The sequence below is a fragment of the Temnothorax nylanderi genome, unplaced genomic scaffold (genome assembly GCF_030848795.1).
Source record: "Temnothorax nylanderi isolate EJ_2023f unplaced genomic scaffold, tnyl_v1.0 TNYL_tig0031_pilon, whole genome shotgun sequence".
Lineage (NCBI taxonomy): Eukaryota > Metazoa > Arthropoda > Insecta > Hymenoptera > Formicidae > Temnothorax > Temnothorax nylanderi.
In genome coordinates, this window is record NW_027249093.1 from 1,427,437 (window position 1) to 1,454,778 (window position 27,342).

Genomic DNA, 27,342 nt, shown 5'->3' on the forward strand with positions numbered 1-27,342 from the left:
CGATATAAATATAATCAAGTCATTTATCTAATAAAATAGACAAAGAGAACCATCAAAATGTCAATATGTTATATATCAGAAAAAAAGTATCATGATATCGTATTGAAATGAGAATATAAAAATGTAAAAATCCTTACAGGTACAAATCAGATTTATTTCCTGAAAATCGGACGAGAATATTTTTATAAAACGTACAATTTATTGAATCTATTGCGAGCCGACACATGTTATTTCCATGAAATGCATATAAATTAGCACAGAATATTTACAATTATTCACAGAATGCGTTTCTATTAACCATTCGTTCTTCTATCTTAATGCATGGAAATCCATGACTCCAAGTTTTTTTTAATCACACATTTTTGTCACTGTATCTGGATTTTGTATAAATTTGCTGTTTACTTCGGCTTGGTCTCCTGATCGTTGACGTATCTTATATAAATTTCTCGCTCGTCACTGCCGCCCGGCGGAATCTCGGCTTCATTTAAATATGAAACACCTATCGCGAGAACGGAACCGTCATGGCTAAAACTAAGCGCGGCCACTCCAGCGTTGTATCGGTGAAATTGGCACAGTCGTTTCTTATTAAAACCATCCCAGATATTCACGTAACCATCCGAGCCCCCGGTGGCGAACGTGTTGTACGCAGAATGGAAGCTAATAGCGTTCACTGGATAAATATGCTCGATATTATTTTCCTTTATTCTGTGGCACTTGAACGCGTACTTCTTCTTCTGGGCTTCCGGCATTGTGTCGAGATACTCGACGGCGACTCGACCCTCTATGCTACTTAATACGTATCCCTAAATACAAAAATAAAAGAATATAAAGAATGCGAACACATGCTCAATGTAAATAATATCAACTGAACAGTGTGATAAATTGTAGCAAAAATTTATGGAAGATAAACGCACCTGTTCATTAGGGAAACCTTTGATGCAGCGCGTTTGGTACTTTAGACTACTTTCTCGTCTCTGAAACATGCCCGCCATGTTTCTCAAATCCCAAATGCAAACTTTTCGTTTTGCCGTGCCCACGACGAATTTGTCGCCACATACAGACAGAGCAAGGACTACGTCAGGTTGCAGATAACTACCGACGCAGGTAGGTGTTCGTGGATCCCATAGTTTTACCGCGGCGTCCCAACCGCCAGTTAGTATCGCATTTACGGCTGCGCAATACTCTATCTTTCTGATTGGTTTCTCATGTGTGCCCATTATTGATTCTACAGACAAATATTTTCAATATATACTATGTGATAAAAACATTAACAAAGTAAAATAACAAAATTAAAAAAGATAAGATAGTACCAGTATTGCTATTTATGTCATACATTTTCAGAGTATTTCCTAGACCACCGCTATATGCGTGAACCGCATCCTGCAAATAATTTTGTGATAAAGAAAATTATCAGAAAAATAATCGAAAACTTTTGGAAGTGTTAGGTAACGCAATAATAGAGCAGGTAAAAGATTCAGATTTGCTTCTGTCATCCTATTAAAGACATTAGAGAACAAATTTCAATATTAACTTCTTTGTGACAGAAACAAATACAAGTAAAGCTAAAACGATTTATATATATATATATATATATATATATAAAACATGATCTAAAGGTGTCTTCAATTGTACAATTGAGCAAAATGAAAGAAATTAGTTACCTGAAACGCGACGTCCAATACTGGTAAGTCGTGATTGTACTTTAGCCTCATCGTGTTAGCGTGTATGTCGTACAGTCTTACTGTACTGTCCCATGACGACACTAATAGGAACTGTGTGGAGTTTGGTCCAAATTCGACCGCAGAGATTGCGTCGGTCGGCGGTGATTTTATCTTAAATTCAGTCCTGGACTCCATTCTGCCAGGAAGTACAGCCAGTATTTACAAGTGAGTGTTAAGTTCGTTGGGCAAACTTCGACTAATGCTTAGGTAGAATCGCAGTTGCAGTACGAACGAAAGGAGAGTATCTTATGAGTTATCGTAATAAGTATCTCAGCCGCGGCTCCAATGTACATACATACCGAGTTGCAAAGACAAATCATTGTAAACACAATATAACCTACAATCCCGACGAGCGTGCGCTCGATGAGAATTTCTCACATACTTACTTGATACAAAATAGCTGAGCAATGCAGTTAAAAAGGGAACTTCTAGATCGTATATAATACGAACGTTCGCAATTACTGGATACGCGTAATCTTCGGTGTAATTAAAAGAGAAAGTTTTGAAACACCACGATTGTCGCGGCCGGGACCCCTACCACGTTCTCCCTCCTCCTCCCATTATCAGATGTGATAGATTATAGATAATTATAGAAAATAATACGACATCAATTAAAATTAAAGATAAATAACATGTTATTAATATTAAGTTGTGTAGTAAAAAAGCGTAGATTTTTTGTCTAATAAATATCTGCACTGGAGACGAAAATAGATTAATTAATAATTAAAATTCGAGACCAATCTCCTTTCATGTGTCTACTAGTTCCGGAAAGCGGGACACGTTATATTCCCTAGCGTGCCTAACTTCATGCGCTAGCGCCACGACGCCGAGCGCCCGCACGGAGAATCGTGGATTTACGTCATTTACGTCGCATCTCGCGCTCGCATCGCATCACGTCGCAACGTTTTGACGAAATGGCGGAGAAATCACGTCGTGTGGCGCAAACCGAAGATTTGTCAAACGTCGAGTTTGAAACCAGCGAAGATGTCGAGGTTATTCCTACCTTCGACAACATGGGTCTCCGCGACGAATTGTTGCGTGGAATCTATGCCTACGGTACGTTGTTCACCGCTCCTCGTTTCGAGCTAACCTCACCTTTTGCGCGGCTTATATTTTTTTAGATTGAATCGTAGGTCAGAGGATCGGTTTACAAAGAAAACAGATCATTTCGCACGTATAATTGACGCAACGCGCATTTTCTTTCCGTGAAGATATTGATTATGGCAATTTTTCGTCGCAGTCAACAACTTATTCTGATTTGTTTTCATACATTTATACTTATATAATAATAATTTATTAACTCCAGCTACATAGCCAAGAAGTGGACTTGGTTTACAATGTTTCTTTAACCATTTACTCGCGCCATACTTGACATTCCTATATTATAATTATCGGCCTATCTTTATTCTAATCTTTAATCTATCCTTCCTCTTCTCTACCTCTTTCACCAACCTCTCTCTATATACTTTTTTCAATACATTTCCCTTGGTGGTGTCTAACTCGTTGCTCCAGAATCTCTTCCACAATCTTTCTTTATTATTCTTTCCCAAGTTATATTTATACTTATATTTATCAGATTTGTTCTTATTTTCATCTTTGTTTTCTTTGTAGCTTCGTTATCACAATGATAGGAAATTTATAAAAATGTAATCTAAGTAACAAAGTCTCAACTTGAATGTTTCTGAATATGTGAAAAGTGAGATACATTCTGTTTCTATTTCTATGTAGGTTTTGAGAAACCATCAGCCATACAGCAACGATCTATTAAACCTATCATGAAGGGCAGAGATGTGATAGCTCAGGCACAATCTGGTACGGGAAAAACTGCTACCTTCTCGATTGCGATATTGCAGTCGTTGGACACGCAAGTACGAGAAACCCAAGTTCTGGTTTTGTCTCCGACTCGAGAACTTGCCACTCAAATCCAGAAGGTTATTCTCGCATTGGGAGACTTCATGAATGTACAATGTCACGCTTGCATTGGTGGTACAAATCTTGGGGAAGATATCAGAAAGCTTGATTATGGTCAGCATGTTGTGTCTGGCACACCTGGCAGAGTATTTGGTAGGTATCACAATTTTTATACATAAACATAAACATGTACATGAACATACTAACATTTATATAAAATTGTGAAACATCCAGATATGATTAAGAGGCGAGTACTCAGGACTAGGGCTATTAAAATGCTGGTATTGGACGAATCTGACGAGATGTTGAACAAAGGTTTCAAGGAACAAATTTATGATGTGTATCGATATCTACCACCAGCGACGCAAGTTGTTTTAGTTTCGGCCACTTTGCCGCACGAAATTCTCGAGATGACTAGTAAATTTATGACGGACCCCATCCGTATCCTCGTCAAACGGTTAATAATTTATCTTTAATTGTCATTACTAAACCACGTATATGTATATGTTACTCTAATTATTTCTGATTCCAGTGATGAATTGACATTGGAAGGAATCAAGCAATTCTTCGTCGCTGTAGAACGAGAAGAGTGGAAATTTGACACACTCTGTGATTTATATGACACGTTAACGATAACGCAAGCGGTTATCTTTTGTAATACTAAACGTAAAGTAGACTGGTTGACGGAAAAAATGCGAGAAGCCAATTTTACAGTATGTTCTATGCACGGAGATATGCCACAGAAAGAACGAGACAACATAATGAAAGAGTTTCGATCTGGCCAGAGGTAAGATAAAATCTTAAAACAACGTATTTTTTACAAGAATTTATATTGATACATTTCTTCTTTTACAGTCGCGTGTTAATCACAACGGATGTATGGGCGAGAGGAATCGACGTTCAGCAGGTGTCGCTCGTAATTAATTACGATTTGCCTAACAATCGTGAATTGTATATCCATAGAATAGGTCGATCGGGACGTTTCGGCCGTAAGGGTGTATCGATAAACTTCGTGAAAACTGACGATATAAGAATTCTTCGAGATATCGAGCAATATTATTCTACGCAAATAGACGAAATGCCGATGAATGTGGCCGATCTGATATAAAGAGCGAGATTTATGCGTAGATTAAATGTTTCACGTACAAAGATTTCTTTAACTTTGATTACTTGTCAATATGCAGGAGACAGTATGATAATACCAATAATATTACATACCAACAGTTTCCAAAACCAGTTTACTTGAAAATTCTTTAATGTTATATTACCCGTAAGTTATTTTTTAGCATATAATTTAGACTATTCTTGTAAGAATAATATAATAAACAGAGAAAAGTATTCCATCACTTTTGTATCATGTAAGTGATAAAGCTGTTTGAATGTAACATGTAAGAAAACTGGACTAATACTTGTTTCTACATCTATTAGGATGCATCATTGATAACGCAATTTTTTTTTTTTTATGAGAATGGAATAAACTTCTTCTTTTGTACATGGACTACAAAGATATTACTTGTGTACAGTACTATGAGAAGCGATGAGTAAATTTTGTTAATAAAGTATTTTATGACTTTAATTAATCATTTTTTTCTATGTAAATGCGAGTTTTAATATAGAAATTAGCAATATCACACACACAAACACACACACACACAAGATAATGCATACATTCTACATACATATATATATACGTACAAATAATCAATAACTGCTGTAGCTGCTCCAGAGTTCAGATGGCAGCGCGGCGTAGCACAGTAACACGCGTTGAAATGAAGCCAAAATAGAGAAACTAAAAGGTTCATGTTGACAATGCGTAATTTTACAGATACAAGTGAATATAGTTTACCGGATTGAAAATGTGGGCGAAATATCTAAGATGCAATAATGAACTAGTGATAAGAATAATCGTTTATTTTCATGATAATAACAGAAGTGTGTTATGAACGTGTGATTTTAAATAATATGTATTGATTAAAATATTTCAAGTCAAAAAGGTAAATATAATATAAACGATATGAGTGAATAAAGTAACAGCTACAGGTCACACAATGTGCGTACGTGTAATTTCAATTTATTTTTTATTGCTGTTTTAATAGGTTCTATAATCACAATTGATGAAAATTAAAAGAAAAATTGAAGGAAATGGATCAACAAAATGATTGCACGATTCAGAGAGGGCAACCATTGCGTCGCTATCCAAATGACTACAAAACGGAAGGACATTCGTCTACCTGTATGTGTTTAGAAATTGTTCTGCGACTACAAGAATTGATATTTTTCAATATTTATTATCTTTTCCCATTTTCTTCGTTTACAGTAAGTAAAACAATGACGAATCAACCACAGTATTCGAATACAGGAAGGCCCACCGTACGCATAGCCGTTTATTTAATGACGGGAGTATTCTTAACAATGGAAGTTGAACAAAACGCAACTGCACAGCAGGTTTTCACGATAGTGCAGTCGGAAGCGGAGCTGGGTCTATCGAGGTTCTCCTTGGCAACCACCACGCCAATTTTTGCACTGTGGATGTGTTCTTCGCAGCTGGAAGTTCAATTACGTCCAACACACAAGCCCGTGGAATTGGCCGCGAAATGGAATTATCTTGCAACCAAGTATACCTGTCATATAGAAGACCCCGACGACGAGGAACCATTGTTATATTTTCGTAGAAATATATTTCTCACCAAGTCGGAGGAAGAACAGATCAAGGATACCAAGGTCCTTGAACTGCTCTATGCAGAAGCCAAGTACAATGTTCTGCAAGGTACGGAGAATGAAAGAAATAAGATCCTTTCTATAAAAATTATATAATTTCGTTTATAATATAAATTCGTCTTTTTGTCCAGGACGGTACGCGTGTGATGGTCCTGCACGTTACGCTAGTTTAGGAGCGTTACAGGCCCGAATCGAGCTTGGGCCTTATAACGCGCAAACCCACACCCTGGCGTTTTTCCACAGACATCGCGGCCGATTTTTACCGCATTATTACGCTTCTCCCAGTCTTCTATTAGGATTGGGACTCGGATTGGGACTGGTGGGTGGCAAGGGAGCACCCGAGGCGCACCTTCTGGAGCAATACAAGCGAATACCCAGTCACAATGGTAGCGCCAACGCAAATCCCAAGAAATTGATCAGAAAGTATCTCGAGTTCTGTTGGAACTTGCCGTGCTACGGCGCGGCCTTCTTTCAAGGGCAAATCGAACGACCTGTTAGGGGACTCGCATCCTGGATCACTAATCGCGATATGCAGGTCCTCATCGCGATCAATACGTCGGGGGTGTACATAGTCGACGACATGCAATGCGTAAGTGCGGTGTTTATCGAGCTGAAATTCTCATTTACATGCGATAATTTCGAACGAAACTTTGTATAAGATATATTTATAGAATATATAGTATAGTAACATTTGAAATATATTTATGTAGAGCTTGCTATTAGGGCTAAAATACTCGGAATTGAGCTGGGAAATGGCGAAACCCTCGGATGAGAATAACCCGGATTGTCTACCTTGCTTGTTCGTGCAATTTCCGGTACGAGAGAACGGAGCGCGTGTCTACAAGATTCTGCAAGTATTCTCAAGACAAGTAAGTAAATCATTTTGAAAATGATTTACGTAACACGTATATTATTAATAATATAATTAATACACGTGTACATAATTACCTTTATAAATACGAAATATCGTATCATAAAAATCGCTGTTTCAGGCGCCAATGATGGACACTTTAATATCCGGCTTTGCGGAGGACTATCGCCGTCAATTTATTAACAGCGATAGCAGCAACGGTGATCAGTTGGATCATCCGCTAGTTTTCCCTAGTGGAAGCTTCACAAATAAACTTAGCAAATTCACGCTAGCCACTTTTGACGATGAAGGTAATAAAACAATATTACAAGATCGTCATATATTTATTTATTATTCACGATTTATTTATTATTATATTATTCGCGATTTATTTTTTTTAAATCATTTTAGGTCGATGCATTGGTCAAATGGGGTCGTGGTCCTTTCGATAAACACATTGTGATTGTACATTTTGTGATGCCAATATACTCTCTGATGATACAAAATGAGTATAATTTGTTTAAATACATAGAGAAGTTCCTTTTACGCGCGCGAGGTAATATACTTATACATATGTATACATTTTTAAATATGATTTTTCAATATTTCTGAAGCACTTGGAGATGCGGATTTTGCCGTAAACGATCTACCAGTATCCTGTATCTCTGCGGCACCACATCTCTGTGCCGATTGAGATACGTTTCCAACACGTGCATATTGAAGCTTATCTCGTTTATCTTGGCTAGCATCTGTTCCTCCTCCGCTTTCGATAAATCTACAGTCTGCATATAATATAAATATTATTTACAATAATTATATCAAAATACATCGATGATACATTATGTAGAAAAGATTGCTCGGTGTGAACCAATGTACAGAACAAAGCTTTTAACGAACCTGCGTTAGAAGGGCTTGCATCCTTTCTAGTTCCGCAGCCTGTTTTTCGATCATACGTAAAATACGATTTGCTTTGTCAATGGACATTTGCTTGAAGTCGCTCAAACAGTCGTCGCGCAGCAGATATGCTTCCGTTTTACTGATGTACGCCGGGTTGCCTATTCGCGCAAGATACGGCCCCAGTTCGTTTATCTCTTGCACAACTTCGCGTTTACTCGGTCGCCTTATTGCTTTCTGAAAGCAGATTGTGCAGTTGATTAATAAAAGAAATTTCAATTAGATCGCTAATAAATACCGTATCCAATTCGGCTGCTGTCTCGGCTGTTCGATTTCCGTCGAATAATGAAATTGTGAACTGCGGATTTAAATTTTCGTCGGCTCTTCTTCGCAGGAACGCTACGATATCGGCTTCGGCATCTCTGATGTGAAGTACAGAGTGGTCTTCGTCCTTTAGATGCTTATCGAGCGCATAAAAGAGGTCGAGATTTTTCTCCGGCGGTGCAGTCGGATCTGGCTGAAGTAAAGATTTCAGATTACATCGTCATCTTCTCCTTGCCAATATTTTTGCTATAACGAAAATTTACGTTATATCCGTGGGTCATCGTAGGATCGAAGACTAAACGATCTCCCCTGTCCGCCATCGACGGTTTTATGAATGTACGAGTAGCTCGAGTACTCCGGTCTCGATCGTAATGAAATTTAATGCAGATTTCATTTTCGATCATTGTGAATTCACGGATAGCGACGTCCTTGCAAGCCAGAATTTTCTCGTTCCTATGATACTTTTCAATGATTTTCTGCGAGATGCAAAAAGAGTTAATTAATTATCTCATGTACACTATAAATTTAATCGACTTTTACGAGGAACGTTACCGAAATGCGTCGAGAATGGACACCACCGTCCGCCACCGTATTGTCCTGGTCTACCGAAAATTCGGCGTGTCTGTGAAAATAATACCAAGAGTATTATTAATACTCATTAATAAAAATAATACAATATTACGTATTCATAGCATCACATTTTTATGCGAGAAAAATTTGTACGTGCAGGAAGAATGTGCAAGACATGACAAATCTGATTTTCGTTCGAAATCTTTCGATAGAACTGACACGACAATAATGAAAATTAGAGAATATCGGTTCACCTGTAATACAGAAGATCCTCACGGTCCACGTAATGCTGAGTCAAATATAGCGGGCCTATCTCGATGCGCGACAGTCCATCAAACTGCGCGCTATCGTAGAAATCTATTGTTCTTTCACCGTTTATCGAATCGCCATTGGACGCAGGATAACGATGCGCTGAAATATTTTTTATCATTAATAGAACGATATATATACACGGAGCTCGCGTTCTAACATTTCTTATTCCGAATTGTATACCTTTGCAGTGGTCCGGTCGACCTTTCTCAAAGAAATCCGTGACGGTATCGGTGACGAAGTCTTTCCTGGATTCCGTAAGACAGTCACCTCTGTTGGAATACTTCTCGTAACTTTGGACAGGAGTAGTATATTCGTAATCTTCGTAGACGGTTACTCTCTGAGTTAAACCGTCAGCTCGAACGTACGGCGCGTATAATTCTACCTTGGCCTTTTTGTAAAGTATCGTTTTACCGCCCCGCGGATATCGTCTTTCAAAATCTGAAAAAGCGAAATATTGGGTAGGTAGATAAATATGTAACAGATTATTCAGAGAACCATTACTACTGTATTCACTGATTTTAATTTCATTTTCTTGATTACACGTATAATTTCATTCTTTTGAAGACGTAAAAATGTGGAAAAAGATATATATTATTTTATATCTAATAATATTACAATAAATTTTATTCCTTAAATATACATTTGATTTAATAAGCTTTTTTAATAGAATGATTAACCAGTAAAACCTTTATTAAGAAAGAGGATTAAGTAAATTATGTCTAATTATAAAATGTTATTAGATACATATATATAGACAGCAAATTCAAATTAAGATTTAAATAGTGATATCTCCATTTCCATTATCTTCTGTAATCGAACGAAAGAAATGGATATGTCGGACAAGTTACAAAAAGAAACGCAAAACGACAGTCATTTATTTCTATAAATTAATAACGAAACACAAGAACGGAATATTCGGTGCCTGTTTATCTGATAAAACATTATTTCATAAGCTGGCACGTCATCTTTTTATTCGCTCAACAACGCTCGAGCCGGCAAGTATAGTGTCGCGAGTTGCTCCGCATTATCGCTCTAGAAAACGTGATTGTGACGAATACGTACGATTAACTATTAACTATTATCGCATATAATGTTGCGTATCAAATTTGCAAGTGTTACGAAATGTCGCGACGATTACGCAGATACTTGTCTCAAATAGACACCTCGCTCTCAATTACTTGAGGTATTAATTTATAAATCTATAAAAATCGACTTAAAGTAGGAATCGAGACGGAAACGCACGGGAATTATAATTTACCGTTTCAACGCGATATTTTAGGCAGTAATTATTTCCTTGATAACGCTAACGTTCCCGGATATTCTTCCATCGCGCTTTGAATTTTTGCGCGGATTAAATGTGGCGCTTATTTCGGACAGAGTGTGCAATTGGTTGGATCTAAAAGTGAGAACCAATCACGCTTGATCGCTGCTTAGGGCTCAGTGAACGATTGTGGTATTACTGGTATTGGACGCTCGCCGAGAACGTAAGTAATACGCGACTCGCCGGAGCGTCTAAGGAACGGCTAAGGATATATCGTCAATTTATTAACGATATTATTTCCATTCATACGTTCGTATTGCGCGTCGAACAATATGAACAATACGTTTCGAATCGATCGTGCGACATGCATTCTCCGAACGGTCGGTCGCGTCTCAGTCAATTGTTCAACAACTCGCGTTGTGTCGCGTGATATCGCAGTGAAGTTGCCGTTCAATTTTTTCTGTTTTGGAAAATCGCGGGGACGAAACGGAGATTGACCGCGAGTCGAGCGGCGCCGCGGCGTCGCGACGCGTTTGATTAGTATAGTGCCCCACACACACAGCTGCAGTTAACTCGGTTCTCTAACGTTTGTCGATCTCAGGATGTATATATTCGACGTTTGAACGTCGTTGTAATTTTTCGGAGCGCGGATCTCGCGAGGCTCGCGCGATCGGAGTTCATCGTGAGAACAGTGTCAACAAGCGAGTCAACGACCTATTAATCTATCTTGCATTTTATATCAGATTATATATTCATTGATTTTGCAGCACGATGTGATAATATCAAACGCGACAATATATTACGCGTATATTATATAGGCGCGGAGAATGGGCGAAAGTGCAGATGGGTGCAATAGGTGTAGCATCGTTACGACAGGTAGCTGCTGGTAGCTGCTCTCGACGTGTGAAGTTGGCCGCGGCTCTTACGAATCCTGTCCACCGTCTTACTCCGCGTCTCGCGCGTTCGTTGCTTCCAACTCACGTAACTTCTCGTAAGATCGGACAGAATCTCTCGAGGTATTCGTCGCGTCGCGGAGTGATTATCGTCGGGAGTGCCGCACCGAGTGCCGCGCGATGCGTTTTAGCGACTGGCGTACGAGTGACGATTGACGATTAGCGAGTGTCTCCGCGATTTGTGGATCTCAGAATGGATCGCGCCGCGAAGGAGTCGCATCGGGTTTCACCGATTTGTAGTTATGTCATCATCTCTCGCGTTATTCTTCCGTCCCGACGAGATGAAATGAAGTCACGAAGGCGTCGCACGCGATCGTCATCGGGAGTATCGTACCAAATGTCGTGCTCCGGTACTCCGGTGATTAGTATGCGGGCGTTTAGTGATGTGAGACTCGCTTGTGTGAGTGTCAAGGAGCAACATGGCGAGATCTGGGAGGAAGAAACGGTCCAGGGTCCAGGGGAGTCCAGGCGCCGGCGGAACAACCATGGGTAACTTATTTATTACCAACTTATTACTTACGGAATATTCGTCGTTTATCACCGCTACGCAATAGGCCTGTTCGTTTTTAGCTGAATTTCTTGCACGGTTTATCATTCCTCTTTCTTCTTCACGTTCTCAGGTAGCAGAGTGATGTCAAATGACGTATTTATAACGTCTTAATGACGTCTGTAACGTCAATAATACGTCATTAAGATGTCTTTAGACGTCATCCTGCTACCTGGGTTGGAGAGAAAAAGAGAAAAGATGAACCGTGCAAGAAGTTCAGCTAAAACGAACAGGCCTAAAGTAATGTTTGTAGTGATATTAAATACACATTTGACTATTTCGAGAATTTAAAATATTTAATATGAAATATTCATAACATTAATATATTTATATATGTACCTATAACAATTTTGAAGCCTATTCTTGGATTATATTTGTACACAAAAATTAATTCTTTCGACATTTATCAAATTTTATAAATTTTATGGCCTAAATAAGGATGATTCTTGGAAATATTGTTTAACTTTTTTGTTAAATCTGTTTAAAAGATATTTAGATTAAAGAATTAAACATGCGCAATAATTATCTTTTGAAATATGAGAAATATTTTGGGCGCTGTTTTAATTTGGCTGTATCTATTTGTTACAGATTAATGCAGTTTCAGCTCCGCTGTTGCGCATCAGTGTCGGTGAGTCTTGAGTTATTTTTATATAATATATTAATATACACTATCGCGCGTATAAAAGTTTTGGAAGCACTAATTTTTAGAAAAACAATACAGTGGTGCTAATACTTTCAAAGAAAAATGTCATATGAGACACTTTACTATCTGTTTTAGCTGTCCAACACGGTATTATTAGTTTCTAATCATTTTCCAAGGAAATGTTTCATTTAAAGAATTTTACCGAGTGAACATACTATGCTATTGTTCTGTTATGAAGAAAGCTTTCATGATTTGAATAAAATATAATAAATATGAAAATAATTATTATATTTTGGAAAATAATTGTTGTTTTCATATTTATTATATTTTACTCTGTTCTTTCTTCATAACAGAACTGTAGCGTAGCATGTTCACTCGGTAAAATTCTTTAAATTAAATACTTCCTTGGAAAATGATTAGAAACAAATAATACCGTGTTGGATAGTTAAAACAGATAATAAAGTTTCTCATGTGACATTTCTCTTTGAAAGTATTAGCATCACTGTTTTGTTTCCTTAAAAAAGCAGTGCTTCCAAACTTTTAAACGGTAGTGTATACATGAAGTGTATACATGATACATGAAGTGTATCTATTTCTCAGAAGCCAACCTGATCAACTTTGCTTTTTATTCAAATTTAGTATTGGAGCATATAATATTAGCTTATAACTACATCAACCTTCTCTGCTTTTTATTTTACGGAGCTGATCAGTTTCTCCTTTCACGAGGGTCTTGTCGAGAAGGAAATCGACTTGAAAAATGTCTATATTGTATTATATAAATATCTATATATTTATGTACCTGAACTGTGAATTCGGATTTCACTCACGTACGAGGCCGGCATGTCCAGATGCTTGTCTTGTTTCACGCCTACGTCTTCCTCGGTTTCGTCCGTGTCTTTTCGCGCGATTCGCGGTTCACCGGGAAGCAAATGCTCCCAGAGCTCGACTTTACTCAAGTCCCAGTTGATTTCCGCGCAGCCCTTCTCGCGAGGCTGCATATTCACCCAATAATTTTGGTCGTTCCAAAAACTCTCGACCCCCAGATATAACAAATTGGTCTCCTCATCGGTCGGGTTGTAAGACGTTCCGGAGGAAGGCTCGACAAAAATCGGTTCGGTGATTTCCCGGTTTCTTATGCCTTTATCTTCCGGTAAGATGACCACCCACGCGTGTATTCGATGACCGAAATACTTATCTGGCTTTGGACGCTCGAATTCCTAGGATTATAAAATTGAATGAACAATCACGATGCGGAGTGACATATCAAATCGTAATTAAGGAGTATCTATCTAATCGTCTAATTGTCTAATCTCTAGCGTGTAATCTAAAATCATAAATAATGATCTAAAAATCTAACGTGTCTAATAATTAAACACAATCATAATCGGTAGCAAGCTCTATGGAGGGGGAAGAAATATTTAAAAGTTTAATCTTAATTTATCTTCAGTATGAAAAAGAACCCTTTAAATCCTGATTATGCGTTATTGCATTGAATAATAAGATATATTTATATTAGATCCATTGAGCAACTAAATTAAAAATTTCTTAAATAACATATCAAAGATAAAACGGTATCCTCTTATACACGTACAGCGATCATCCTCTGTCGCTCTTCTTCTTGCCGTTGCAACTCCGCCTCTGTCTTTGCTCTCTCGCGATCTTTCAACTCTAAGAGGAATCGACTCCTGAAGTCCGGCGGTGCCTTTAATCGGTACCTGTCGAATCTTGGCTTGTCGGCCGGTGGCGGTGTTCGCTCCGGCTCCGGCAAGTACGGGCAGGTTCTTCTGGTCATGTCGCATAGTACTTGCTCGCGCGACGCATATCCGCTCACCACGAACGCGTTATAACTCTGCCCCAGCAGCAAGCTCGCCAAAAGCGTCGCGCACTCGAAACTGTTGCCCTTCTGATAGTCCAGCACCCACGTCGGCGAGCGTAGGTGTTCCGGCTGAAAGAAGGACCGCGGATCGTTAATGATAAAATGGTATTCTCACCCGATCGTGTCGTTCGACAAATTTGTTCTTAAGATTCTAAGATCTCACAACGATGACTTTTTAAAAGCGCCCTTAATAGTTTTCTCAATTTAATAAAAATCTAGGAAATGCAGGTGAAAAGAGTTACTACGGTTTTGTATATATAAACACCGATAAGATATACCGTTAAAGATCGGCAGACTTACGGAAGTTTGTGTGCCAGACTCCAGGTAGTCGAAATGACGACAAATAACGTTAGCCTGCTACCTGAGACTTGGACGATTAGCTCATGATATATTAATTTTAGGATTTATTACTACTCAAATTTTAGGATTTATTACTACTCAAATGTTTCACTCAAATGTTACTACTACTGAAATAAGTATATGTATATATTTATGACACGATAACAATTGATTTTGTAAAACTACATTTTTGTTATATTATTGTCCAATATAACTATAGATGGATATCCAGTTCCGCAATATAAACAATAATATTGCAAAATAAATATGTACGTTTATTTATAAAGCACCTGTAATAATAAATTATAAATTTAATACCGTCACTTACAATAATCCAATTGTTCAGATATTCATATCAATCAATGAAAGAAATAATTGATAGATAATACCTATATACTTCTCAATCATCCCTGGGTTCACAAGGCCCAGTTTCACAAGTGTCGGTTAATTAACTTTTAACCTTAGATTAACTCACTCTTCGTCTCTTTCTAAAGGGGGACGTTAGAAGGAGACGAAGTGAGTTAATCTAAGGTTAAAAGTTAACCGACACTTGTGAAACTGGGCCTTAATAGTCACAAAAATTGACCCAGAACTGGCTATCTTTAATAGTACTTCGTCGATGAAATAAATGGAGATGGACAGTCCTTCGATAATTATCAATAAATATTAGAGATAACGTTGGAGACTGACGTCACCAACACGAAAGTTTGTGCAGATCGAGTAACAAGTCGTAAGCTGTCACCCTCTTGCGGCAAATACTGCCAGTAACTCAAACAACAGTGTCCTCCGAGGATAACTTTAGAAATGTAATTTTAAAGGAGCATAAAAGGACCCTGCGTACAATAGAGTATGTACATATTAGGAATAAGACTAAATATTGAATATTAAGAATTAGAAATAATAATTAAACGTAATAAACGCACAATAGAAAAAAAAATTAAAATATAAGACATAAGTATAGGAATATCCCTATATTTACATATCCCAATATTTAGTATATTTAGTCTTATTTCTAATATATTGGACCTAATGTATCGCGTAACGTTGGTACAATAGCAAACTGTAAAATTATCGTTCGTGTCATATAGATTGTTGCAACCGTCGCATATAAAGGGATCCTCCTTCACCGATGAAGGATAATCGTACGCTGGCGCGCCCGGCATGTGCCTCGTGTCAGTCGACAGAGAGAAGTAATAATAATAATAATACCAAAGAGTAAATACGTGAACACATTCAGTAATCGTCGACGTGAGCGGTAGGGCTGTGAAACGGAGCGAGATAGAATGTATACAAGCAAACGTGGGGAGCACGTGGCGTGGCGTGCGTATCGTCCTCGGTCCATGACCTACGCCACTGTATTATAATCTACGAGTAGAATTTATTGCACCGTACAACGTGAACGCCGCACTCTCGTTCTCTCTTCGGTACTTTGTAGGGCGATAGAGAGGGAAGGAGAGGTGGAGAAAAGCGAGATAGTAACAGAAACAGACGAGGAGGAAAAATACGTTGCGAGGAACGTTGCGCGTCACAACGCGTGTCCCAGTGATCGCGTTTAAACAGTTTCCTCCCGTCGCCCACTTTCCCTTCACCCCTCCCGCCCCCTCCCACCCTCCCTCCATCCCTCGATATCCCGCCGTCGCTCATTCCTCTTTCTCCCTATCTATCTCTCTCAGCTCTTCAACTTTTTATCTCCGACAAATTGCCGAAGAATAATCTCGCGGGAAAATTTCACGGAATAGAGGCATCGAACGCGGATATTTCTCGCGTCACGTCTCTCGCTCCTCGCGGATTTCGCCGCGTCTTGGGAAGCGCTATATGGGAAGGACTCTTTTTTGCAGGCGCGTAGTAGAGAAGCCTGGGACGACGACGACGACGACGACGAGGGTAGAGAGATGGTCAGTGGGTGGCGGCGACGGCAACGGCGGTATCCCTCGACCCTTTCGCCCACTTCCGCCCCCTCTGACCACCCGACCCAACCCATACCGAAGCAACCTACCTCTCCCTTCCGCCCCCCTACCCCTTCGCGCTCCCTCATCGCCGCCGTTGCCCTCGGCCGTCTCTCCCCGCGCGTCCCGCCTCGCCTCGCTTCGCCTCGCCGCGCCGCGTCGTCATTCCGTCCTCCTCCCCCCGTATCTCCCCTCGTCACCCGAGCCGAGCCGCGCTGCGCCGCGCCGCGCCGCGCCACGCCACGCCGCGCCGCCACGGCCCCGCGCGTCACCCTCATTCCGCGCGACCCCTTCGACCGGCATCCACGTGGGACGCAAGACGAGGGTGTGAGGTAGCAGACAACGCGGAGATACCACCGCGCCGCGGCAGCTGGCGCAGTGTTTCTCAACCATGAACTTACGCGAGACCCGCGTATTAATTCGTTCGCGCCGCGCCGCGCTAGCGATAATTTACAACTCTCGGACTAAGGCTGGATGCACGCTCGCGCATACGCACGGATGTATTACGAAATATATCCCGAGCGCGCGCGGCGAGATGATAAATAGACCACGCGGGGATTTAACAGCCACTTGGGTGAAAATTACGAGCGCGCCAGTATTTTGAGATTTTCTGTTTTTCTTCTTTTGCGCCTATCCTTCTCCCCCTTCACGCTCAGTTAATCGTCGTTCCACGTCCGTTGCCGGAATTTCGCTTTCGACCGTAAAACGACCGTCTTTTATCGGGATGTCATACGCTGGCGATTTTGCGAAATTGTAATTAATTATTTTTTTCAAGACGCGCGTCTCCTCGTCAACGCGCTGACCCATTTCACCGTGTTCGTGATTTTTAACTCGACCCGGGCGACGCGAAACCGCGCGCGGCAAAATGGCGCGCAGTAACGAAGGCGCGAGGTTGTTAAGCGCGACGAAATCGTGCTTTAAAGCGGATGGATTCAAACGGGAACGCGAGACACGCGCGCGCGCGCTCGTCGGGGCGAATCGTAAAAGATGGACGTCCGAGAGACGTGGTACACGCCGTCGCGATCCGTCGTCTAAATATATCGCTCTCTCATCGACGTATCTCGTTGCCGACATCGTGCGTCGCGCGTTTGCTCGCGATTCGCCCGCCTTTTGCCCGTGACGGAAAGAGAAAAAGGGAGAGACAAAGAGAAAGAGAGAGAGAGAGAGAGGGGCTCCTCGCGCGGATCGCGAATCTCCGGATTTATACACGGTACAACGTCGTTACACGAGCGTCGCGCTCACAGGGAACGAGCGAACCGGGCGATGATCAAAGTAGGACGCTCGAAAGCACGGATCGAAGCGCTGATTAGTCGAGGCTTCGAGCGAGGTGCTGCGAGATAGCGCTTTTCGGAGCGCCTCGATGTCGTGCCGCCGGTGCCGCGCGGCGTATCGAGGACGTTATCCGTGGACCCGAGCGTCTGTGTGCGTGCGTGTGCATGTGTCCCGCGTTCGCGCGCGCCCGCGCGAACCCTCATGTACAGGCTGGTGTGCCTGTGTACGAGCTCGCGAGGGAAGATGGAACGGTGGAGCGAGCAACCGAGGGAGAAGCGCGGTCGGTGACGAAGGGGAGGAGAGCTCGCTCTCGCGAGTACGAGAGGGCGACAGGGAAAGAGGGAGAGGGAGAGAGAGAGAGAGAGAGGAGAGAGGACGTCAACCGATGCGAGGGGCGGAGAGTGAGAGGGACGAGACGAGGGCCTAAATCAGGGGCGATCGCGCTGAGCGACGTCGCTATCTCTGAATATGCGAACCACTATTTGGCGTCCGCGGCGCGCACGTACCTAGAGAGTGAGAGAGAGAAAGAGAGGACGAGAAGGAGTGAGAGAGAGAGAGAGAGCACCCCGTATTACTAGATACTAGATAGTACCTAGCCTCTGCCCGTGGCCTATGTACTACCTCGCCCGTTCCCGTAGAGACGCGCGTGTAAGTGCGCGAGGTGGAAAACGCCTTGCACACACACCCGCTCGCGTGTATATACACACATATGTATATATGTATACTATGTACGCGAATGCATGTGCATGTGTGCTTACACCTACGCGGTTACATGCCCTGCGAACCGTGCACACGAGAGCCAACGGCGAGAGCATCGAACATGCCGGCATCCCTTCGCTCCGTGTGTACGCGGTGTGCGGAAAACTGCGGAATAAAGTCGAACCTTCCTCTCGCGATCGCGGGAGACGGCAACGGGTTCGACTATCGTCGTCGTTCTCGTCGTCGTCGTAGTCGTCGTAGTCGTCGCTGAGGCGCGCGGTTTTATCGCGCGGCATCATTACGTGCGCGCCGTACCAACTCGAGAGGACGTACTATACGAAGGGGACGTTCGTTAAAGGCGAATATCGAAAAATGAGGGCCACCGCTACGTCGAAGACGCACGAGCGGGCTCGTCGAAGCCCTGGAGATTATTTGGCTTCGCGTCCATTCCTCGGCGCCACTTCTACGTTCTCTTTTTTTTTTTTTAGAGTTCATACCTTTGAAAACGAGATACACGCTCAAGGAACGCTCATTAAGGCAGAATATTGAAAAATAAGCACTCTGCAAGGATCATTAGACCACCCATCTGTCTTTGAAACGCTGCCGTTCATATATTTTCGAGATACGTGACATTTTAAAGATATTTCCCAAGATATTTCCGCATACAGACATTAGATAGAGACGAGATTGAAAGAGAAAAAAAAACGCGTGGCTATTTCGAGGTCGAGTACATCTAGCGCGTTCGCGATCGCAATATAGAAGATGCTGCCGCGGATCTCGTTCACGGACGATGATGAAACTGGTTTACTGGTATTTTCTCGATAATCGTCGGCGAGCGATCGGCGTGCGGTGGTTTCGCGTCGTTAATCGAGATTTCCACCTAATTTGAAGCTCGTAAGCGCGCTCGCGCGCGGCGCGTCTCATCTCCTTCTGTCCCTTGTCGCGGCTCGCCGCCGGTCGCCGGTCGACGACGAAGGCATTAACGCGTCTATTTTTGCACGCCGCGCTCTCGCGACAAAGCGCGGCGAAGCGAGCCGTGCCTCGGGCTCTTTCGCACGTCGGCGTGGGGCGTCCGCGGCGCGCGAACAACGCAGTGACGTCAGTATTTACGCGCGATGACGCGCCGCGGCTCTGTCCCGGGAGTCGGGAGAAACGCGTGGGTGGAAAAGGGTGCCATCGGCAGAAATGTTATATTCGACGGTATTTAACGCGGCCGGCGTCACCGGTGTTAAACGCTACCATGCACGTCATAATTGCTCCCGGTATGCGCTTCCGCCCCCTCGCGCCACCGCTACCGCCACCGCCACCGCCACCGTCGATGTCGCCGTCGCCGCCGCCGCCGCGTGGGCGGCCGCCCGACGAGTTTGAAACTTTGTCGTGCAACTGAACGGATTATAACGCGTTGATTGTGCGCGGGACGAGCGCGGGAAGAGAGCTCGAAACTTTATAAACACCACGTCCGCACGGGTTTCCGCGGCGAAAGCGCGACAAGTCGCCAGTTGCTTGCTTAGAAGCTGTTTAGAAGATCGATTGTTGAATCGAGACACTTTCGTGTTTCTCTTCAATCCGCAATACAAAGTAAAATGATAAATAAAAAATACGAGAGATGCTATATAGTGACGCCTCTCGTGGTGTCTCGGAATTACCGGATATCCACTTCCGGCGCGCTTTCGAGTAACCCTTTTCGGCGCGCGCGATTCGCGCTGCGAGCATAAATTGACTTATTAACGATTCCGAAATATTCGCCACCTTGGGGGAAAAAAAAACCTGCTCTGTCACGGGATCGAAGAGACCCAGAAAATTCGCCGCCCGCCAACGGGTACCGCGGCCGCCGATCGTTACGTATAGCGGTGTAACGTATGTACACGCGGCGCGATCGGGGCTCACTGTACTCTCTAACGAGCGGTACACGTGTTCTGACGTCTGCGCTATAAAATACATACGGGCACGCGCTTACGGGACTCATGTATGTGCGCCACTACCATCGTGCGAGACACGCGAGCGAGTGAGTGCGCGAGTGCGAGCCGGCCGGCCGGCCGGCCGGCTCGTTGGAAGCTCTAGAGCCGGTTTTCAATGAGCGAGCGAGCCGGAAGAAGAGGGAGAAACAGCGTAATACAGAGAGAAAGAGAACGCGGAAGGGGATGGAAGAGTAGGAGGAAGAGGAGGAAGCGAGGGTGGGTGAGGGCGGACGTGCGGGAGGACAAGAACGAGAGAGAGAGAGAGAGAGATGGAGAGAGAGAAAGAGAGAGAGGGAGGGAGGGAAGAGGGAGGGAGGGAGGGAGGAACATAAACCCTTATCGAAATCGTGATTCACCCCACATTCTCCGGAGACCCCCTAACCTATTAACATCCATATCACAATAACAGATACACGTGTACGCCGCCGCTGTATTCCCACACCGTCTCTCGTCCTCGTCTCGCTCTCTCCGTCCGCTTTCGCGTCGCTCGCATCCATAATTGCTCGCGGCGCGGCGTATCGCGATAAAAAAAAAAACGAGGATGAGATAAAGAGCGAAAGAGGCAGAGGGAGGCGAAAAGAGAGGGATAGCAAAGTGGCCATTATGTGCCGCGGGATTTCAGGATTAAAATAAAATTTCGATCGCGCGCTTTCTGTCTGCCCGCTGATGCCGGCCTCTTTTTTCCCCATCGCGCGCGATTCTCGCGCGTATGCGTAAAGATCCCGTCGTCCGACATTGGAAGTTCGATTGTAATTGTTACCATTCGTTTGGTGGCCATTTCGCGACGCTTGGCAATAAAGTTTCTAACAGATATGTTATCTAGAATTATCTTTTTATGGAAACTATGAATAAAAAAACTGATATCTTGAATTATATTCTCATACATTTATTTAAAGTTGATGTTTAGCCCTAGAACACACAGCTTTCAGAGCATCTCAAAAACACACCATGGATCTAGGAGATTCATGTAACTTTGATAGACTGACTCTGGTTCAGATTAATATTTTCGGACTTGTTTTCTTTTATTTTGAAGCTCTGCGTAGGAGATGTAGGAATATACCTGTGAATAAGTTTTTTAATACCAAAAAGTTTTGTTTTGTCAAGTTATGAAGTTAAAAATCTATCAGTGTTAAACAATTTGCATTCGGATATTGCATTTCTAGTTCCAGAGAATGTTATAAGGCGAAATGGCGAAAGAAAATATTATAGCTTTTTTTTGTATTAGATAAAAAAAGCCATAAAACTAATCCATAAAACCGTAAAGCTAAAAGCTTAGCACAAAGAAAATGTCATACATTATGCTCCTTAAACAATTGTAGGCATAAATGCGATTCGAAACAGTGTATAAAATAAATGGCAAGATAGTGTAATAAATACGAGGCATAAATAAAATTAAACACAAAAGGAGTGGTGAAGGAAAAAGTCGCGCGAAAAACAGTTGCGTAGTAAATAAATGAAAAGTTAAGATTTATGAATGCTATTCGACGTTTTACCGTTAGGCCTTTGACAAACCTTTTTTAAACCAATAAGCAAATAAATATTTCATTCAGTCCATTTTTCTATTTGGTTTTCAAGGACTTTTTTTTGTCTCTCCTTTCGTCATCTTTTTTGGAAAGCTTTCACAATTATTTTATTAGTGAAACGCATAAAGTATGAATTTTTTCTTTGTGCTAAGATTAGCTTATGGTATTAGCTTTATGGTTTTATGGATTTTTTATGGATTTATGGAGCTTTTTTTGGTCAATGTAAAAAGAAAGCAATAATATGTTTCTAGCATTCTCTGAAGCATTCGAATGCAAACTGTTTAACAAATTTTATATAATTTCAACATATAAAGATCTTTAAGATCCTTCAACAGAATAACAGAAAAGTCAGTCAGTAAATATATTAATTTTCACAATGTTTAATTTAATAAAAATTACGCGCGACAAAAGATTCAAATAGCGGATTGACATGCGAATAACTGGCGAGAATTTAAAACTTGATAACCATTCCCGAGAAAATAATCTCACCGGTTTTTATTTTTCTCGCAGTAATGTCAATTTCAATCATTTCTTAGCGAGAATCTTGATGTTAAGAGTGAAATTGGATATCACGCGGATTTCAATCGATTTCGCAAGAATCTATGAATAATGCATGAATTATATCGGAATCAACTATTATATGAATTACGTATGAATACATGAAATCTATCAAATCTCTGCAGAGACGGTGAACAGTTTTTGCAAATATGTTACTTATCTCCTTTAATTTACTCTCCATTGACGTTACATGTAATTCTGCAAATGCACTCGGTTATATATGCGTAAAAAAAAAGATGTGATATGCAGGAGACACGTTCAATCATGTCAGATGATAACGATCAACTAATAAACCACGATCATCATTATAATAGAATGTATTAAAGCTGTTGATTTCGATTAATCTTGAACGGAAAGGCGGGAAGTATAGAATTCGTACGAAAACCGAGCGGTTCGACAGATCGGTATCTTTAGCGTTTACAAGTTAAAGATTCAAGTTAAAGCGCGATAGGAGCGGCGGATTCGCCATCGTTGTGATCGCGGGAGGAGGGGAGGCGCGTTCGCTCCGTTCGCGTTTATTCAAGCGGAGAAATGGAAGCTGGTTTTCGGACGGACACCCAGTGCATCGAGATAGATAGGTAGATAGACGTCCGGATAGATGCATGCCATGGCAGGCAGGCAGTCGGTGTGTAAGGGATGCCGAGGGGGTGTAGGGAGGCGCGAAGAGAGGATGGGTCGCGGCGAGATCCGAAGCGGAGGAGGACGAGAGGGTGGAAGTGGGCGAGCGCGAACGCGAACGACGGTGGCGTCGGGGGGATACCGAGGGGTTGACGTGAAAGAGGGTGAGAGAGGGCGGGCGGGTGGCGCGGGTTCTCTCGCTGATTACGTCGCAGGATGGTCAGGAGAGAGAAACCCCGGAGAGGATGCTGTGCTACGCCGCCGGTCGGATGGTCGGTGGTGTGGAGAGCGCGCGGAGGAGGCCGGTTCTCGCCGCGCTGCTGGATAGAGGCGAATATATCCGTAATGTCCTACCAACCCTACGCTCTCTCGCCGCGCTCTATTTCCCTCGTCGTCGTCGTCGCCGTCGTCGTCACCATCGCCATCGCCGTCGTCGTCGTCGTCGCTATCCTCGTCGCCGTCGTCGTCGTCATCGTCATCCGCCACCCCCCCCCCATTGCCCACCACCCCCTAACCATCGCGGTCTCTGGCCTTCCTCCACGCGATCTCGCTCCCGAAGGCTCGTGTACCGTTCTCTGTCTCTCATACCGTTCGTCTCTCTCACCGCTAGTGATTCGCGTGTATCTCTCCCCTTCTATCCAACGAGAAAGCTTCCAGGGTGGCGAGGCCCTAAGCTAAACTAAGCCACGTCAGGATAGGATAGTGTCGGGAGGATAGGATGGGATAGGATGCTTGGTCGGATAGTAGTGCCCATCTACCTCGTCGCGCACACAACAACCAGCGGGACGGCGACGAAGAGAATGACGACGACGACGACGACGACGACGACGACGACGACGACGTTGGCGTCGGGAACGGCGACGACCCCTCGTGCACAAGCATCCACCATCCTCTCCCTTCTAATGCTCCATCCTCCTTTCTCTCAGCCTCGGCCATGTCTCGCGATCCTCGTCGTCCCTCCGCCCTTTCTCGCTCGAGCGTCCCTCGCGCGCCATCGCGCGTTCTCCCGCGTTCTCCCGCGTTCACCCGCTTCTTCCACCCTCTCGCTCGATCCGCTCGCTCTGCACGATCTGCCTGCCTTTCTCCGTCAGCAACACCACCCACGGACCCCCCGGGGGGTTAGTTAGGGGTAGTATATTGACGGCCGGCGTCGCGAGGACGCCTATACTTAGCGTGCCGGCGAACCGACGCGTTTCCAGCAAGGTATCCCTCCACCTCCTCCGCCGGCCCTCTTCGTCCGGCCACCCTCGGGTCACCCTTCGCAACCACCTTCGCTGCCACCCTCTCTGGCCACCCTATTCTACCACTCTCTCCGCCTCACACCCTCCATGTCCTCCGTCACACGGCCGTGGCGGGTTTCCCCTCATCGTTCGCGACCCCTCATCCACCTTCTATCCCTCGAACACCAACATCTACCCCATTCCGGAGCTTCTTCTCTACCTCGATCCCACCGTACGATCGAGGTATCGAGAAAGCAGCCTCGTCGTCTCCTTTCCCGCGAGAGCCGAGCGGCAACCAGGTCCAAAATTACCGGCGGCGATATAGGGAGGGTCGGAGAAGGAGGTAGACGAGTTTCTTATGACGTTGAGCCAGGTTGCGACGTTGGGCATCGAAATCGATGCCTCCGGGCACTGGGAGAGCTTCGTGACGCACCTGATACGCGAGAACAGAGGACGAGAGAGAGAGAGAGAGAGACGGGGAACGGAGAGAAGAAGAAGGGGAGAGCGCGAGGAGTCGATTAGGGAGCGACCGAGCGAAATTATGTATACGCCGAAGATGATGGCGACGGTGCACGCGATGGGCTCGAGGAAGAAGGCCGAGGGTGGTGTTTCTTTGTCGGGAACGCCGATTCGGCGAGATCGCGGATATACCGGGCGGTCGATCCGATCTCAATACCTCGGCTCGCGCGGCTCGATATTCCCAGTCCGGAATAAGAAAGGCGCACGACCACGCGATCATTTCGACGATATCAACGTAATTTCGACAATTCTCGATCTCTTCGCGAAGATAGATTAAAATTGGTATCACTTGAGTTCCTTCTCTCATTAACATAAACGAGATAAATATCTGTAACGACTCTTCACGTTTCTTGAACTCTCGTCACGGTAGCGCAAAAGCTGTTGCGAATTAATAACAACCTTAAACGAGAATTCGATTCGCTGCAAATCATTTCCGTTTGGGATAATTTGCAAATCAATCTTTGTGTTCGCTTTAATTCATCTTTAATTTTCCTCTTGTTGTGCGTATAATTTAGGTTTCCCGTAATTTTCGTCGCTTCTATGGCGGCGCAAGCCGCGATATTTTCATTAAATTGCGTCAATCACATTAACAATAGCGACGTATTAAAAGAGGAATTTCGGACGAGAACAATAATTGGAGTTATTGTTACCGAGTGGCGTTTGATTAAAGTCTACCTTTAAGGACTTAAGATCACGAGCAGACTTTATCGCGCAATCTTTGTTTCGTTTTCTCCCGTTTGTGTTTATCTTTTATTTTCACTGAAACGATTAGTGGCCAAATGTAATAAAGGCTAGGTAAAGTACTCTTAAGCAGAAATTATCCGGTTAACATCCCGTAACTAAGTTTCGCAAGTTTGCACAAATACATAATAATCCGCGAGAACTCCCCGTGAATATCGCGTTAAAGCGGTAGGGTGATTGTAATTGCTAATCTCGAATCACAAAGAACGCGATATGAAATTAACGCTCATAAATACTCGTTTAAATACTGTTCAAAAGTCGTAAAAAGACAGCATTATGACTTCCTTCCTGTATATATATTTTTCTTTTCGATATCAAATAAGAACGCGCTCTTAAATGCATATATTTAGATCGATATCGCACGCAAAACAGAACCAATATTATTATTACTGTTTAATAATATGTGTAATATTTATATTGATATTTTATGATATTTATTAATACCTGTACAATGTTATATTATATAATTTTCTCTGTTATGTTTCTACTGTTGGTTAATTATGCAAGAATCATAAGATTAGCAGGATGTTTCTGTCAAATGAATTTGACGGATAATCGAACGACGATCGATCAGAGGATCGGATTGACTAATATACACGCACAAAGTTTCCGCGCGTATCGATTTCGGTCGCGTAGTGCATCGACCGTCAACTCGCACGGAGGACTCGGGGAGAGAACTTGAAGACTCTCACTGAAAGGGTTCATGAGGCCGCCACGTGGGTAGCTGAGCCCGGGATTTTACGGGAATAACGTCACCGAGCGGCTCTACCCATCTGCCTCTTTCTCTATCTCTCTCCCGTTAAAGGCGTAGTCGTAGCGAGAGTTGTGTGACGTCACGACTGGCCGTTCCGCCCTGTGTACGCCACGTAATCGCTATATATGTATTACGCACGTGTGTAAGCGCGCTCGTTCGTATAAACGCGCGCGGAGGTTTACGTCGGCAATTTCGTCCGCGCAAAAATTCGCGCGTGTCCCAGATAGACCTCTCGTCGGCCGTCGAGGCGGCCCAGGATCGGTCATTACATCGATGTCCCTCGGGGTAATCCCGTTCTAATCATAAATAACACGTGTGCGCAGGCAGAGGGTAGTCGTCGTCGTGGGTTGGGTGGGATATTGTTGCGCGGCGACGCGCGGGAGCGTTATTTTTGTAAAGCCGATGCATTCGCGTCGAGAGGCGAGTTTGGAAAACATTATGTTGTAGGAAGGAGCGGGGAAAAAAAACAGCGGGCTCTCTATTATGAAATATAACTTTATTTTTTCGCACGAATAATTTAATTAATGAGGCGAAACAAATAACACACGTAAATGAGTAAACATTAACATTAGCAATTTTTGGAATAAGACGATTAAAGTTTATAGAAGCTGTTAG

General features: G+C 43.2%; 4 protein-coding genes across 7 annotated transcripts; 2 read left to right on the forward strand and 2 right to left on the reverse strand.

Moving 5' to 3' along the window:
* Nucleotides 1–133: 133 nt before the first annotated feature.
* Nucleotides 134–2,424, reverse strand: Bub3 (mitotic checkpoint protein Bub3). Its single transcript, XM_071702807.1, has 5 exons — nt 2,108–2,424; nt 1,662–1,857; nt 1,311–1,380; nt 915–1,225; nt 134–803 (listed from the first exon to the last, which is right to left on the reverse strand). The coding sequence occupies exons 2-5, from the start codon at nt 1,854–1,856 to the stop codon at nt 399–401; spliced, it is 981 nt and encodes a 326-aa protein (XP_071558908.1). The 5' UTR covers nt 1,857; nt 2,108–2,424; the 3' UTR covers nt 134–398.
* Nucleotides 2,425–2,571: 147 nt separating this feature from the next.
* LOC139770690 (eukaryotic initiation factor 4A-III) lies at nt 2,572–5,208 on the forward strand. Its single transcript, XM_071702808.1, has 5 exons — nt 2,572–2,777; nt 3,450–3,785; nt 3,867–4,089; nt 4,165–4,419; nt 4,488–5,208. Exons 1-5 carry the CDS (start codon nt 2,636–2,638, stop codon nt 4,738–4,740), a joined length of 1,209 nt encoding a protein of 402 aa, XP_071558909.1. The 5' UTR covers nt 2,572–2,635; the 3' UTR covers nt 4,741–5,208.
* Nucleotides 5,209–5,332: 124 nt separating this feature from the next.
* On the forward strand, nt 5,333–7,709 carry Bili (FERM domain-containing protein 8 Bili). Its single transcript, XM_071702802.1, has 7 exons — nt 5,333–5,626; nt 5,729–5,865; nt 5,950–6,399; nt 6,482–6,939; nt 7,061–7,219; nt 7,343–7,511; nt 7,612–7,709. The coding sequence occupies exons 2-7, from the start codon at nt 5,775–5,777 to the stop codon at nt 7,650–7,652; spliced, it is 1,368 nt and encodes a 455-aa protein (XP_071558903.1). The 5' UTR covers nt 5,333–5,626; nt 5,729–5,774; the 3' UTR covers nt 7,653–7,709.
* Nucleotides 7,534–15,391, reverse strand: LOC139770685 (dynein regulatory complex subunit 7). Of its 4 annotated transcripts, none has more exons than XM_071702801.1 (11): nt 15,309–15,391; nt 14,881–15,209; nt 14,296–14,649; nt 13,504–13,921; nt 9,481–9,738; nt 9,243–9,399; nt 8,971–9,040; nt 8,682–8,894; nt 8,393–8,611; nt 8,098–8,331; nt 7,534–7,982 (listed from the first exon to the last, which is right to left on the reverse strand). In XM_071702801.1, exons 3-11 carry the CDS (start codon nt 14,494–14,496, stop codon nt 7,800–7,802), a joined length of 1,953 nt encoding a protein of 650 aa, XP_071558902.1. In that variant the 5' UTR covers nt 14,497–14,649; nt 14,881–15,209; nt 15,309–15,391; the 3' UTR covers nt 7,534–7,799. The 4 variants fall into 4 exon arrangements, with proteins under 4 accessions (XP_071558902.1, XP_071558899.1, XP_071558900.1 ...); XM_071702798.1 differs by having other exon boundaries at nt 9,243–9,738; nt 14,881–14,941; nt 15,193–15,209; nt 15,309–15,367; XM_071702799.1 differs by having other exon boundaries at nt 9,243–9,738; nt 14,881–14,937; nt 15,193–15,209; nt 15,309–15,361.
* Between the last annotated feature and the right edge of the window lie 11,951 nt (nt 15,392–27,342).